General features: G+C 43.6%; 1 protein-coding gene across 3 annotated transcripts in view; it reads right to left on the bottom strand.

Annotated features, from left to right (window-relative positions):
• The window catches only part of LOC111956486 (disco-interacting protein 2 homolog C-like), a 244,206-nt gene that overhangs the window by 55,336 nt on the left and 173,477 nt on the right, over positions 1 to 15,393 (bottom strand). For all 3 annotated transcript variants that reach the window (XM_023976930.2, XM_070436526.1, XM_023976935.2), the window contains 3 exons: positions 8,591 to 8,725; positions 5,219 to 5,338; positions 4,758 to 4,955 (listed from right to left, as the gene is read on the bottom strand). In XM_023976930.2, coding sequence (XP_023832698.1) covers positions 4,758 to 4,955; positions 5,219 to 5,338; positions 8,591 to 8,725 — 453 coding nt within the window. The remainder of the gene's footprint in view (positions 1 to 4,757; positions 4,956 to 5,218; positions 5,339 to 8,590; positions 8,726 to 15,393) is intronic.

Genomic DNA, 15,393 nt, shown 5'->3' with positions numbered 1-15,393 from the left:
GCATATAGATATACGAGCACGTTTTTTTCCAGTGCAGGCCTGGTGTTCTAAAAATAAACACATATTGTAACGCTYGTCTTCCTCCTCGTMYGAAGAGGAGCATGGATCGGACCAAAACGCAGCGTGGGTTGAATACATAATAATTTTAATAATAATAACGAAGACGAAAATACACTTGAACAAACTACAAAATAATAAACGACGTTAACAGACCTGAACTGGAGAACACATAAAACAATGAACGCACGAACAGGAACAAACGAACGAACGAAACTAAACAGTACCGTGTGGTGAACAAACACAGACACAGCAACAATCACCCACAAACAAACAGTGAGAACAGCCTACCTTAATATGGTTCTCAATCAGAGGAAACGTAAAACACCTGCCCCTGATTGAGAACCATATCAGGCTAGTTGACAACCCAACATAGAAACACATAACATAGAATGCCCACCCAGCTCACKTCCTGACCAACTAAACAAGACTAAACAAAGGAAATAAGGTCAGGAACGTGACACATATACACTACCGTTCAAAAGTTTGGGGTCACTTAGAAATGTTGGCAACTGTTGTTCTGATTTTAAAGAAGCAATAAAACTGGCCTTCTTTAGACTAGTTGAGTATCTGGAGCATCAGCATTTGTGGGTTCGATTACAGGCTCAAACTGGCCAGAAACAAATAACTTTCTTCTGAAACTCGTCAGTCTATTCTTGTTCTGAGAAATTGCCAAGAAACTGAAGATCTCATTCAACGCAGTATANGGAGCATCAGCATTTGTGGGTTCGATTACAGGCTCAAAATGGCCAGAAACAAATAACTTTCTTCTGAAACTCGTCAGTCTATTCTTGTTCTGAGAAATTGCCAAGAAACTGAAGATCTCATTCAACGCAGTATACTACTCCCTTCACAGAMCCGCCCAAACTGGCTCTAACCAGAATAGAAAGAAGTGGGAGGCCCCGGTGCACAACTGAGCAAGAGGACAAGTACAGCGGYGACTCCGGGATGCTGGCCTTCTAGGCATCCCATTTTCCAGCTACAATAGTTATTTACAACATTAACAATGTCTACGCTGTATTTCTGATCAATTTGATGTTATTTTAATGGACAAAAAAAAAATGTTTTTCTTTCAAAGGACATATATATATATATATATATATTTTTTTTTTTTGCCATACTCAAGTACGTGAAAAAACAAATTTGAATACTCTAACAATCAAAACATCTCAAAATGCCCATCCCTATTCCACACAGAGAGCAGCCTCCACCAACACCTCAACCACACCTACCCCCATGCTGATGTCACACCTACACTGTGTTTACACTACACTGAGGAGGATGGGGGTGAGGTGTGTGTGTGTGTATATGTGTGAGTGTGTTCGTGAGAGGGTGAATGTGGCTTCTCTTTCTGTCAGTTTGAAATCTCTTTGTCAGAGACCTCCAGGCGATCTTAACCCTACAAACTCAGTGGAGCTCTACTGATTCAATCTACTGCCTAGTAGATTCTACTCAGTCTTGGGAGATCATTTTTTAAATCAGCTAGCTATGTCTTTCACTGTGAAATAAAACAACTATTAGAGCTGGATTATTGCATAAACTACTTGGYTTTGGAGTTTGAGATAAACTAATGAGGGCACATGACTAATGCATAATCATAATCTCTATTAATAGATGGTGAATAATGGAGACCATTACCTTCCTAGATACACAGCACTACGTTTCCATGATAAGTGATTTCWTATTGGAATTACATAGGCCCAAATGCCACCCTATTCCCTATTTAGTGCACTGYCTTTGAACAGGACCTAAAGGGTTCTGTTCAWAAGTAGTGCACTAGATAGGGAATAGGGTGGCATGCTTTGTATCTACAGCATTGGATGGGAAATGTCCTCCTATCATGATGCTGTGGTGATCTATCCATCGAGTCGGCCCATCGTTAAATGAAATGGTCGTAATCTGTAAATGTGATTTATTTTTTATTAATCTAAGGATGGCTTAAAATGGATACCATTATTTCTGAAATACATAGTGCTCATTTGTAAAGGAGGATGGTATAGATATTGACTAAATTCCAAAAGTTTAAGTGCAGTGTGAGCATTTAACTAGCCAATTTTGGATGATAAATTCATGTAATTAACAATGTGTGTTTTTTGGAAACGGAGACAATCATTAGGAGGAATCAATCCACTATTTCAATAAAAGTTATCAACCATAATTTGACRTTGTAAGCAAACTGTGTCCATGTCATGAGGTATCACACAGCAGAGAAACCAGAGGAGTTAAACAAGCAAAGAGAGTAGGGCAGAGAGAACGAGGCACAGAGTGAGAGAGAGTGTGAGAGTGAGATTCACTCAAGGTTCACTTCAGAGAGTCATATTAAGATTCAGCACTGCACACTGAAGACAGAGTTGTTCACACAGCTCAGGGCCCAGTAGCTCTCGCTCACCCGACCAACCGTCTCTTCCTTCCCTGAGAGCTGGGCCTCGACGCTGGGCTCCTGACAAAAGGAAGGCCTGGCTGCAGACATTTCACAGCCTGGTGAACATTGTCCGATCCGCCACCACACTTTACAAATCAATATGTTCACACCGACAGCCATACAGACAGAGGACTGACAGACACTGCACTAGTTCCATTGGGGCCTGTTTTAGTGCTGACTGACTGGAGTCGTGTGTCTGCGTACCAAATGGCACCCGAATTCTCTACATGGCRCACTACATAGGGCTCTGGTCAAAAGTAGTGCATTATATAGGAAATATTATGCCTATGTTATTCCTGTGGGGCATGCTGCCTGTCTGCCAGTCATGTCTCCATGACTCAGCAGCAGGTTGCACTCTCGGATGCGGTGTWCAGGACTGTCTATGGTTCCACCCCAAACGGCACACTATTCCCTATGTAGTGCACTACTTTCGACCAGGACCCATAGGGCTGATAGGGTGCCATTTGGGACTCAGCCTACAGGTCATTTTATTCTCACAGCTTCACAGGGGCCCTTCCCAGCAGTTTGGAATTCATAAGGGCAACTCTACTGAGGCAGAACTTTACTCTTCAAATCATAGTACAGCCCTCGACCCATAATGAATTTTGAGGTGGGACTTGGGAGAGAAACTTGAATCTAAGTAAGCAGAGGGGAATAGTCGGAGTGTGTATTGTCGCAGTAGTGCAGTGCTGCAACATAATGCAAGACATTCCTATGTAGTCACTGACTGATCAACAACAGTGGATTTGATTACATTGACTTTTCATATATCAAGATTCACAATGAACTTTAAAGAGCCCTAGGTGAGAGAAATAACATACTATGTCACTGAACTAAATAACTATACAAATTAACTACATCGCTTTTGCCACTGTACGATTTACTTCAAAAAGCATTTTTCCACAATGTACACTGAACAAAAATATAAACGCAACTTGTAAAGTGTTGGTCCCATGTTTCATGAGCCGAAATAAAAGATCACAGATATTTTCCATACACACAAAAAGCTTACTTCTCTCAAATCAAAAAGCTTCTCACAATTTTATTTACATCCCTGTTAGTGAGCATTTGTCGTTTGACAAGACTTTAATTTTATTTAACCTCTACTTAACTAGGCAAGCCAGTTAAGAACAAATTCTTATTTACAATGAAGGCCTACCTCACTGGCCAAATCCTCCCCTAACCCGGACAACACTTGGCCAATTGTGCGCCACCCATGGGACTCCCGATCACGGCCGGTTGAATACAGCCCGGGATCGAACCTGGGTCTGTAGTGAYGCCTCTTGGGTGCMTTAGACTGCTGCGCCACTCGACAGGTGGGGCATATCAAGAAGCTGATTAAACAGCATGATCATTACGCAGGTGCACCTTATGCTGGGAACATCTCTATTCCCAGTCATTTGAAATATAGCTTAGGACCTCATTTATTTCAATTGACTGATTTCCTTATATGAACTGTAACTCAGTAAAATCTTTGAAATTCTTGTATGTTGCGTTTATATTTTTGTTCAGCGTACTTGGCGTTCCTTGTGTGGCTGTCATTAATAGCATTAATATGCTTCAGTGGCAGGTAGCAGTATTGTTAGGTGCTTGCCTGTGTCAAACACACACAGTTTGGTGCTCGGCTATGCTGAATAAGGTTGGTGGGAAGGCTGAGCATGAAGCAGTATTTCAAATGGAAACCCTCTCGAGTACTCCACTGCAGCACGCACTGGGTTGCATCCCAAATGGAAACCCTCTCGAGTACTCCACTGCAGCACGCACTGGGTTGCATCCCAAATGGAAACCCTCTCGAGTACTCCACTGCAGCACGCACTGGGTTGCATCCCAAATGGCTCCTGCCAGAAGTAGTGCATTACATAGGGAATACGGTGCCATTCAGAATGCAACCATGGAATCCATCCCAATAATGTAGTGGCTGGTAAAGGGTCATTAACATAAGTGGTGCTGCGTCAGTCCTGCATGTCTGGGTCATGGTATCATTATGCAAGGCAAGCTACAGTTCTACGTTATAGATGAGCACACTCTCCACTGTTATACAGCCCCCGTTGCTTTTATTATATTCTCTCTGGTAAGTTGTCTGAAATGTTTCAATAGCGCTCGTGCTGTACCGAGTCAATCCTTGTGACGAGTACATTTGAATCATTTGAGATGACAATTAACAAGAGTGACTTAGTCAGTAAATTCAACAAAGGTAGGTAAAACAACCACATCTCACAGTCATTGCAAGTATATTGTGTAGCATAGTCATTGCAAGTATATACACAAGAGTCCTTACCGTAGGTTAAAATGTACAGTGGTTTTCCGTTGGTGTCCATAGTGGTGAGGCATGGAGCTTTGGGAGAGATGGTGCCCCACCTCTGCAGGGCAGCCTCCAGCGACAGGGGCCAGTTAGTGACCACCCCTAGCTGCTCCCCCCTCATCGCCAGCATCTGAGCCCCCTCCGCTTTGGGCTGGTTGGGGTCTGGCTGTTGGACTGGAGCAACACAACCATTTATGTTATAACACCAAAAACATCCTTAATTACAGCCTATTCCCTACATAGTGCACTACTTTTGACCAGGGCCCTATATAGAGAATAGGCTGTCATTTGACACAGCTTGAGATGATTTAATAACAATAAGAACCTGTAATAATGCTAAACAACCAATACACTAAACCCATTCAGAAATTAACCAATCAAAGGATTTGTCTTTGAAGTCTCCATGTTGAATAAGTAGGGATGGACGGCCCTCTTACCCTCTAGGAGTTCTTCGAAGTCGTCAACGAAGAATTCTCTTAAGGGAGGTCGTTTGGGTCTCTTCAACGTGTTGACTAGCTGTTGGATCTTGGCTGACACTCGGCCACCTACTGGAACGCCTGTAGGGGTTAACACAGTTCACTACACATATAAACTTCCAATAAACTTCCGTTTCCAATACATGGAAACGTCTATATGTCTAATTGGACTAGCACGGCCACTTCTCCAAGTCTTGTCACTTTAGGGCATTCTGAGACGAGACAGCCACACGTCAATGGGTAATATGCAAAGTGTCTTCTCTACAGCAGTGGTTCCCATCCTTTTTTCTTACTGTGCCACCAACTGAATTTTCCTCTGCCCAGAGTACCCCTGAAGTACTCCCTTGTTCATTTCACCAGAAAGCCTATGGTTTCATGGGTCTTCAAGTACCCCCTGTAGATAGGCCACTTACCCCCAGGGGTCCTAGTACCCTTGGTTTGGAACCACTGTTCTACTGCATATAGCAGAGCTGTCCCTGTATAAATCATCTGCTTTTGTTCCAATGACACTATCCACTAGCAATTTCTCTCCAATGACACCATCTACCGCCATTTCTCTCCAATGACACCATCTACCRCCATTTCTCTCCAATGACACTTCTCATGGCACTCAACACACAAAGACTGAGGGAGTGAAAAGTGGAGCACACACACACACGTAATCACTTTGACAGCATCCCTTCAGATTTAAACTTTCCAAACATGTTTGCCCATGGTAGAAGTGGTCAGAAAGTTACTTTTTGGAGATAAAGGTGTTTAAAGTTGACCCATTTTGCATACCTCACCATACCCGAGACATTTTTTTATAAAAACTTTAACCTTTAATATCCATTCATGTTTCCATATGTTCTAGCTTAACCCTCATTTACATCATCTGAGGTACCATGCTTTTAAAAAGAGGGTAGGTGGCATTCTAATCATATAAATTAACCTTTAATATCCCTTTAGACCACCTCAATTTAGTTGCTACACCATTGAAATTTAAATTCAATTAATTGACATTTTCACTTCTAATTACTACCACAACGTTGGCCGCCGGTCCACCCATCGTCTAATGTCAACTTAAAATGKTCAAGTCTAATCTATTATCTATATTTCTATGATCTAAATAGGTTTCCTATGGAGGATTGATTTAAAACTGATATTCCCATTCAAGTCAACATACACTGATGTGTGGACCTCCAACCATCTTGGTGGTACCACTTCAAAGTTGAGGTTACAATGTTATTCCCATTTTAGTACATTTATCAGCCAAAACCTGACACCCACCCTGTATTCAAGAGTATGTTGTCTCTCAACCGATGATTATATGAAATAGTGTTTAAGCTACAACATATGTGGATGATTTTTATTTATTACGCGTTTTAGATCGACATTTAAGAAAAAATATATATATAAAATTGTTTGGCCATCCTGTTTGTAAGCTTTAAAATTATAAACTCAACCGTTTATCTTTTCCAGTGATGAAGACATCCCTCATGGTATGGTGGGGTGTGCAAAATGGCTCAACTTTAAACACCTTCATCTCTTGAATGTTTTGGCATTCAGGTCCATAAACTCACTTTGACTACTTCTACAATGGGCAAACATGTACGGAGGGTTTTGTTCAAAGGGTTGCCGTCAAAAAGTGATTGAATTCAAATGGATTTACTCAGGGCTGTCACTCAAATCTCAGTCTAAACCCTCATACACAGTGAAGTGTCAAAGACAACAGTTAAACCGTGGATAGAAAGCAATACAGATGTACATAGTAAAAAGAAAAAAGGCCAAACTTAATTTTACAAAAATATAAAATCTGTGTAAAGCACGCAAACTTGTATTAGGCAAGATAAAACAAGTAAATAGAACAAACAAACATTTTAAATCTCTAAATCACAAGTTTGGCCTTGCTACAGAAGTTGAGACAGTTCTTTTCAGAACCTCCCTGAGCCAGTCAGCCCAATCTGTGAAGCTTGGCACTTGATCTATCAAGCAGACTCTCGACGACGTGCACGCTGTGCACTCAACAAATCTATTCCTCAGCACTATTGATTGGAGCATCTGATAAACAGATTAGTCTGTGACGATGCTGCGATGCTGTATGCCTCAGGAGAACAAATTAAAATAGCAGAGAGACTCCCATATTGGCATACTCCATCTGACTGGAGCTCATTCAGAACAAAACGTCAGAATCCACTTTGGGTCCACATTAGATGCATTCTATTCTACTCACATCCCCTAAGGATTTCATTCCCCTCTCGTGTGTCAAAGGAAGCTTCCAAAGGTCAGCCATCAAAAGTGATGTGCTCAAAGAGGAGTGGAAACGAAGATAAGTGAGTGACGCGTCTGTGTTAAGAGGAGACAGAGTTTTACTGCTCCTACTAAAGTCATTTCTGGTGTCTGCTGCAGATCTAACTGAACAGTTCTGTGATGCCAAATGTAATAAATCAATCAGAGATGATGAAAAGATTGATTCTCGTGTCATCCCATTCACAGTATTGAATCATAAGAGGCATAAGTAAAGCTTTTAAAACCGGCTCTCGTTTTTCCTTTCGTGTTTCTCCCAAAACAGTGTCATCATAACCAAATTATATAACACCAGGACACAAACACTTCAAAATGACTAAGTATGATAAAAAAAAGATATATATTTGGCTCAATACAGAACAGAAAGAAAGCTAAAAGGTATGTTCATACATCTGTTTTACCGTTTAGAAATGAAAGCACTTKATGTATTTTGTCCCCTCATTTGAAGAATTCATAAGTCATCGGACAAATTCACTTAGTGTATTACATTTTGTTTACAGTTAAGTATTTGGTCCCATATTCCTAGCAGGCAATGACTACTCTACATCAACGTTGTGACGCTACAAAGTTGAATGCATTTGCCTTTTATTTTGGTTGTGTTTCAGATGATGTTGTGCCCAWTAGAAATGAATGGTAAATGTGTCATTTTGGAGTCMCATTACTGKAAATAAGACTAGAATATGCTGCTGAACACTTCTACATGAATGTGGATGTGACCATGATTACAGATTATCCTGAATGAATTGTGAATAATGATGAGTGAAAAAGTTAGGAGGCATAAATAAAATACCCCCACAAAAATGCTAACCTCCCCTGCTATTGGTACTGTTGCCTAATATAAAGCATTTGAGCTCAAATCTAAAATGCTGGAGTACAGAGGCAAATTTGTTTTAGCTTCACTGTCCAAATCACTACGTAGGGGAGTGGATACAAACATGACCCAAACATACACATCACTGTAAAGAAAGACAAGCACGATGAAAACAAATATAGGTCACGATCACACACACATCCCCACAAATACCCCCAACCCCTCTATGCACTCACCATCTCCGGTCTCCATGAGCTCTGCATTGCCATATTTGGGCGTGGACCTGGATGCTGTGGTGGAGCCCTGGGGTCTCTCCACCTGTATGGAGTCTGTGGTGTAGCTGGTGACATCTGGAGGGGTAGAGTGGTTCTCTGGATGTGAGGAGAGGCAAGGTGAAGGAAGCCTGTTACTGTTAGTCCCCCCAGCCCTCAGCCCTATAGCTAACCAAGGGCCACAGCAGGCCACAGCCAAGCCAGCACAACAGTGGGGGGGGGGGGGGGGGGGCTGCATCTGGCACCTATATAGTGCACGCCTTTTGACCACCGCTCCATACATACCATAGATGTATGACCCAGGTAAAAAGCAGTGCACTATAGAGGGAAAAGGGTGCCATTTTGGACGCACACAACCTAGGACAGGATGAGGCAGCAGTCCGTGAGCACACAGACAGACCGAGAGAGAGACAGACAGTCAGACAGACCGAGAGAGAGAGAGACAGACAGACGGTAGGACACAAGGGTTAGTCTAGTCAGGTCAGGAGGGACATGCAAACAGGTGTCCCCAGGTGGAGAATAGACAGAGGTAGACTACGGTTAACTCAGGGAAGGAAATGTTTGAAATGCTGCTGTGTTTATCTTGGCACTTCCATAGTGCCATAGTCCTCATCCCTTATCAATATGATATCGCACTGAAAGTGTTTCATGTCACCTCATTTGCATTTTAGGATCCCTCTAGTTAGTTTCCCTTTGAAAACAGATTAGTGGTGTTTGAAGACGAGATAACTCCACGAGAGGGATGTACCTCTGCAATGACCCAAAAACCTTTTTTATTCTGATGAAAATATAATCCTAATAGTGTGGCCACGTGGCACAGCCATTGTAACTCACAATATACTAACTGAGACTGATTTGTGAACTTTACTAGCCCTATAGCGTCTCATACATCTCTGCTACACACATTTCTATGTGATGTGTAYGTAAGATTGAATGTGTGGGACCACACTAACTAATACAAATATATAACTATGACAACCAAGTCAAACAAACTAATATTGTGTATTAAGTTGTCCATGTATGAGTCACCAAACTGATAGTCACATGTCTCATCCCCAGGCCACCAGCCTCTCCTTCAGTCAGATTGTGATTAAAGGGTAGATCTAAATTGATTGTATTTTTTAAAACATTTGTCGTTTAGTAGAYGCTCTTATCCAGAGCAACTTAAAGGAGCAATTAGGGTTAAGTGCMTTGCTCAAGTGCACAGACAGACTTTTCAGAGATTCAAACCAGTGACCTTTCAGCTACTGGCCCAACGCTCTTAACCGCTATGCTACCTGCCACTGAGCTGGGATTCAAACAAAACAAAGCTCACACCATCATTCTTCAGTCTAATATTCTTCAGTTTTAAAGGGGCAATCCCAGATTGCCCCTTTAAATCCAGTACTGGAGCTGCAGGAGATTTGATGGACTTCATGGAAATATGTTTGTAATCATCACCGCCCACTCTTCAACCCCCTGGCCATAACATAATTCCTCCAAATGCTTCAACATTACACAATTAATGTAGCGCTTCCACCTCTCCTGCTCTCTGAGACTTCCCACGTGTGACATTATCTTTCAATGTGAAAAAAATATCTACATCTATCTCTCCCACTCCTCGATTTGTATTTCATTTCAGATTCTTTCAAGAGGCAGATGTTGTTGAAAGTCTAATCATGCCGTGAAAAGGGCTGTGACGGTCATGGAATTTCAGATGACAGTTTCAGATCAGCCAAATGACCGCAATGTCATCGCGTTGTAAAGAGTTCATGTTACCGTGGAAACGGACTCAACCGCACAATGGCCCTGCCGTCTGGTTTTCAGACAGCTGTTTGTGCCACTTATTTTACRCAAAAAAAATAAATGTTATTTTTATTTTCATGACGGTCTTCATCCATAATYGTCAGTTTTACGATAATCTTGTAACCATCGTAAAGTAGCTGTGAACTCATGTTGTTTTCTCCCGTCATACTGCCAGGACAATGTAAAAAAGCATCAGAAGTTACTTCCTCTCCCTGTTAGATTTTGACTCCAACTGAAGTGGATGAGCGTGTAATAKAATTCCAGACACCATTTGGGAGGAGAAACCACAAGGAATTTCAATGAGGTCCCTCACTGTCATTCCTTTACATTCCAAGTACTCAGTCTCTTTCCACTGCAAAACACTACATCCCCAGTCAAGGACCATACATACGCTAAAGTGGATGAAACACWAGCTAGCACACATAGCACTTATCTATAAGAGCTRGTAATCAGATATAAGTCAGAGCAATCTCATTCAGACCATCATACTGTCTGCAATGAGGAATCTTCTTTTCAGTGACAATTCATCATGAACGTTTAATATGCCTATATAGGCCAATAGGATAAGAGCTTCCCAAAACTTCACATCTACAGATTTATGAAAATAGAATGTGTCATCACACGATCATCTCACCTTCCACCATGTATAGGCTGTGTCTCATATGGCACCCTATTCCTTATATAGTGCACTACTTTTGACCAGTCCTATGCGCAACATAGGGAACAGGGTGCCATTTGAGACCACCAGTGTGAGGTTAGATTAATGGGAYAGGTGGAGGGCTCCAGACCTCACTAGATTAAACAAGACTCATATTGACAATGTCAGACCAAGGACAACATCACTGCCGCCCCCACTTAGTCACTCACCCTCCCTCCCCCACTCCCTAGAATCAGCCAGTAGCTGCTTATGTAACCGGCGAAAAGACTACTGTAAATAAATAGAAAACTTCAACACAGTGCTAAGAAAGTCATATTCCTAATGCCTTCAGAGCTGTGTGAGTACCAGACAGCGAGAGCGAGCGAGCCACACACAGAGCGCGACACAGAGAGTGAGCGACACAGAGCGAGCGACACAGAGCAACACACAGAGAGCGAGCGAGACACACAGAGAGCGAGCGCGACACACAGAGAGCGAGCGACACAGAGCAAATTCACATACCGCCCCAACAGATCCACAGATGATGCAATCTCTATTGCACTCCTCACTGCCCTTTCCCACCTGGACAAAATGAACACCAGCATTCAACACCATAGTGCCCTCAAAGCTCATCACTAAGATAAGGACCCTGGGACTAAACATCTCCCTCTGCAACTGGATCATTGACTTCCTGATGGGCCGCTCCCAGGTGGCGAGGGTAGGCAACAACACATCCGCCTTGCTTACCCTCAASACGAGGGCCCCTCAGGAGTGCATGCTTAGTCCCTTCCTGTACTCCCTGTTCACCCACGAATGCGCGACTCCAACACCATCAGGAAGTTCGCCGACGACACGACGGCGGTAGSCCTGATCCCTGACAACMATGAGGGCCTGATCTCCCTCAATGTCAGTAAGACAAAGGAGCTGATCGTGGACTACAGGAAACGGAGGGCCAAGCGCACCCCCATTCATATCGACGGGGCTGTAGTGGAGCGGGTCGAGAGCTTCAAGTTCCTCGGTGTCCACATCACTAAGGATCTATCATGGTCCACACACACAGTCGTGAAGAAGGCACAACAATGCCTCTTCCCCCTCAGGAGGCTGAAAAGATTTGGCATGGGCCTCAGATCCTCAAAGTTTTACAGCTGCACCATCGGGAGCATCTTGACTGGCTGCATCACCTCTTGGTTTGGCAACTGCTTGGCATCCGTCCACAAGGCCCTACGGAGGGTAGCGCGTATGGCCCAGTACATTACTTGGGCTGAGCTCCCTGCCATTCAGGACCTCTATACCAGGCGGTGTCAGAGGAAGGCTCCAGGCTCCAGCCATCCAAGCAACAGACTGTTCTCGCTGCTACCACATGGCAAACGGTACCAATGTCTGGAACCAACACGACCCTGAACAGCTTCTACACACAAGGCATGAGACTGCTAAATAAGACCGCTAAATTGCTAATCAAATGGCTACCCAGACTACCTGCATTGACCCTTTCATGCACTAACTCGCATGCACTGACTAATGCACACACACTGGACTCTACCAACACATACTGACACCAACACACACACACAGAACATGCATACTGATGCCACACCCACACTTTCAGCACATAAGCTGCCGCTAGTCAGTTTACCCCTACCTAATGTACAGTCGTGGCAAAAAGTTGAGAATGACACACATTTTAATTTCACAAAGTTTGCTGCATCAGTGTCTTTAGATATGTTTGTCAGATGTTACTATGGAATACTGAAGTATAATTACAAGCATTTCATAAGTGTCAAAGGCTTTTATTGACATTACATGAAGATGCAAAGAGTCAATATTGCAGTGTTGACCCTTCTTTTTTCAAGACGTGCTGTCAAGGCATGCTGTCAAAAACTTCTGGGCCACATCCTGAGTGATGGCAGCCCATTCTTGCATAATCAATGCTTGGAGTTGTCAGAATTTGTAGTTTTTGTTTGTCCACCCGCCTCTGAGGATTGACCACAAGTTCTCAATGGGATTAAGGTTTGGGATATATATTTTGTGTCCCGAGCCACTTAGTTATCACTTTTGCCTTATGGCAAGGTGCTCCCATCATGCTGGAAAAGGCATTGTTCGTCCCAAACTGTTCCTGGATGGTTGGAGAAGTTGCTCTCAGAGGATGGTTGTACATTCTTATTCATGGCTGTGTTCTTAGAGCAAAATTGTGAGTGAGCCCACTCCTTGGCTGAGAAGCAACCCCACACATGAATGGTCTCAGGATGCTTTACTGTTGGCATGACACAGGACTGATGAGTAGCGCTCACCTTGTCTTCTCCGGACAAGATTTTTTCCGGATACCCCAAACAATCGGAAAGGGGATTCAGAGAAAATGACTTTACCCCAGTCCTCAGCAGTCCAATCCCTGTACCTTTTGCAGAATATCAGTCTGTCCCTGATGTTTTTCCTGGAGAGAAGTGGCTTCTTTGCTGCCCTTCTTGACACCAGGCCATCCTCCAAAGTCTTTGCCTCACTGTGCATGCAGATACACTTTTACACAAGCGCCAGATACGTCTCCTAAAGTTGATTCAGCTGCGATGGGGCACCACCAGAACAGAGCTTGCCCAGGGAATGGCAGCGCTTGCTGGACTTTCTTGGGCGCCCTGAAGCCTTCTTCACAACAATTGAACCGCTGTTCTTGATGATCCCGATAAATGGTTGATTTAGGTGCAATCTTAATGGCAGCAATATCCTTGCCTGTGAAGCCCTTTTTGTGCAAAGCAATGATGACGGCAGCGTTTCCTTGCAGGTAACCAACCATATGACAGAGGAAGAACAATGATTCCAAGCACCACCCTTTTGAAGCTTCCAGTCTGTTATTCAAACTCAATCAGCATGACAGAGTGATCTCCAGCCTTGTCCTCGTCAACACTCACACTGTGTTAACAAGAGAATCACTGACATGATGTCAGCTGTCTTTTGTGGCAGGCTGAAATGCAGTGGAAATATTTTGGGGGATTCAGTTCATTTGCATGGCAAAGAGGACTTTACAATTAATGCAATTCATCTGATCACTCCTCATAACATCCTGAGTATATGCCCATCAACAAACTGAGGCAGCAGACTGAAAATTAATATTTGTGTCATTTCAAAACGTTGGCCACAACTGTACACTATATAGTTACCTCAATTACATCGTTCCCATGCACATGGACTCAGTACTGGTACTCCCTGTATACAGCAATGTTGTTTTCCACTCCCTATCAAATAAAATTGTATTTGTCACGTGCCGAATACAACAGGTGTAGACATTAGTGAAATGCTTACTTACAAGCCCTTAACCAATAACGCAGTTAAGAAAATACCTAAAACAAAGTAAGAGATAAGAATAACAATTAAAAAGAGCAGCAGTAAATAACAATAGCGGGGCTATATACAGGGGGTACCGGTACAGAGTCAATGTGTCAATGTGCGGGGGCACCGGTATCGAGGTAACAAGTACATGTAGGTAGAGTTAAAGTGACTATGCATAGAAAATAACAAAGAGTAGCGGGGAGCGGGGGGGGGAAGCAAATAGTCTGGGTAGCCATTTGATTAGCTGTTTAGGAGTCTTATGGCTTGGTTTTAAGAAGCTGTTTAGAAGCCTCTTGGACCTAGACTTGGCGCTCCGTGTACCGCTTGCCGTGCGTTAGCAGAGAGAACAGTCTATGACTAGGGTGACTGGAGTCTGACAATTTAGGTCCTTCCTGACACTGCCTGGTATAGAGGTCCAGGATGGCAGAAAGCTTGGCCCTGGTGATGTACTGGGCCGTAGGCCCTACCCTCTGTAGTGCCATGGGTCGGAGGCCGAGCAGTTGCCATACCAGGCAGTGATGCAACCCGTCAGAATGCTCTCGATGGTGCAGCTGTAAAACCTTTTGAGGATTTGAGGACAAATGCCAAATCTTTTCAGTCTCCTGAGGGGGAATAGGTTTTGTCGTGCCCTCTTCACAACTGTCTTGGTGTGCTTGGACCATGATAGTGTGTTGGTGATGTGGACACCAAGGAACATGAAGCTCTCAACCTGCTCCACTACGCCCCGTCGATGAGAATTGGGGGGTGCTCGGTCCTCCTCTTCCTGTAGTCCACAATCATCTCCTTTGTCTTGATCACGTTGAGGGAGAGGTTGTCCTGGCACCACACGGTCAGGTCTCTGACCTCCTCCCTATAGCCTGTCTCATCGTTGGTGATCAGGCCTACCACTGTTGTGTCATCAGCAAACTTAATGATGGTGTTGGGAGTCGTGCAGTCATGAGTGAACAGGGAGTACAGGAGGGGACTGAGCACGCACCCCGGGGGCCCTCAGGAAGCTTTGACATCGGTTTTGCACATCGGCGGCGTTAAA

This window comes from Salvelinus sp. IW2-2015, linkage group LG32 (assembly GCF_002910315.2).
Source record: "Salvelinus sp. IW2-2015 linkage group LG32, ASM291031v2, whole genome shotgun sequence".
NCBI classification, from domain to species: domain Eukaryota; kingdom Metazoa; phylum Chordata; class Actinopteri; order Salmoniformes; family Salmonidae; genus Salvelinus; species Salvelinus sp. IW2-2015.
The sequence above is the reverse complement of the archived record's forward strand: the minus strand, read 5'-3'. Positions and strand labels throughout refer to the sequence as shown.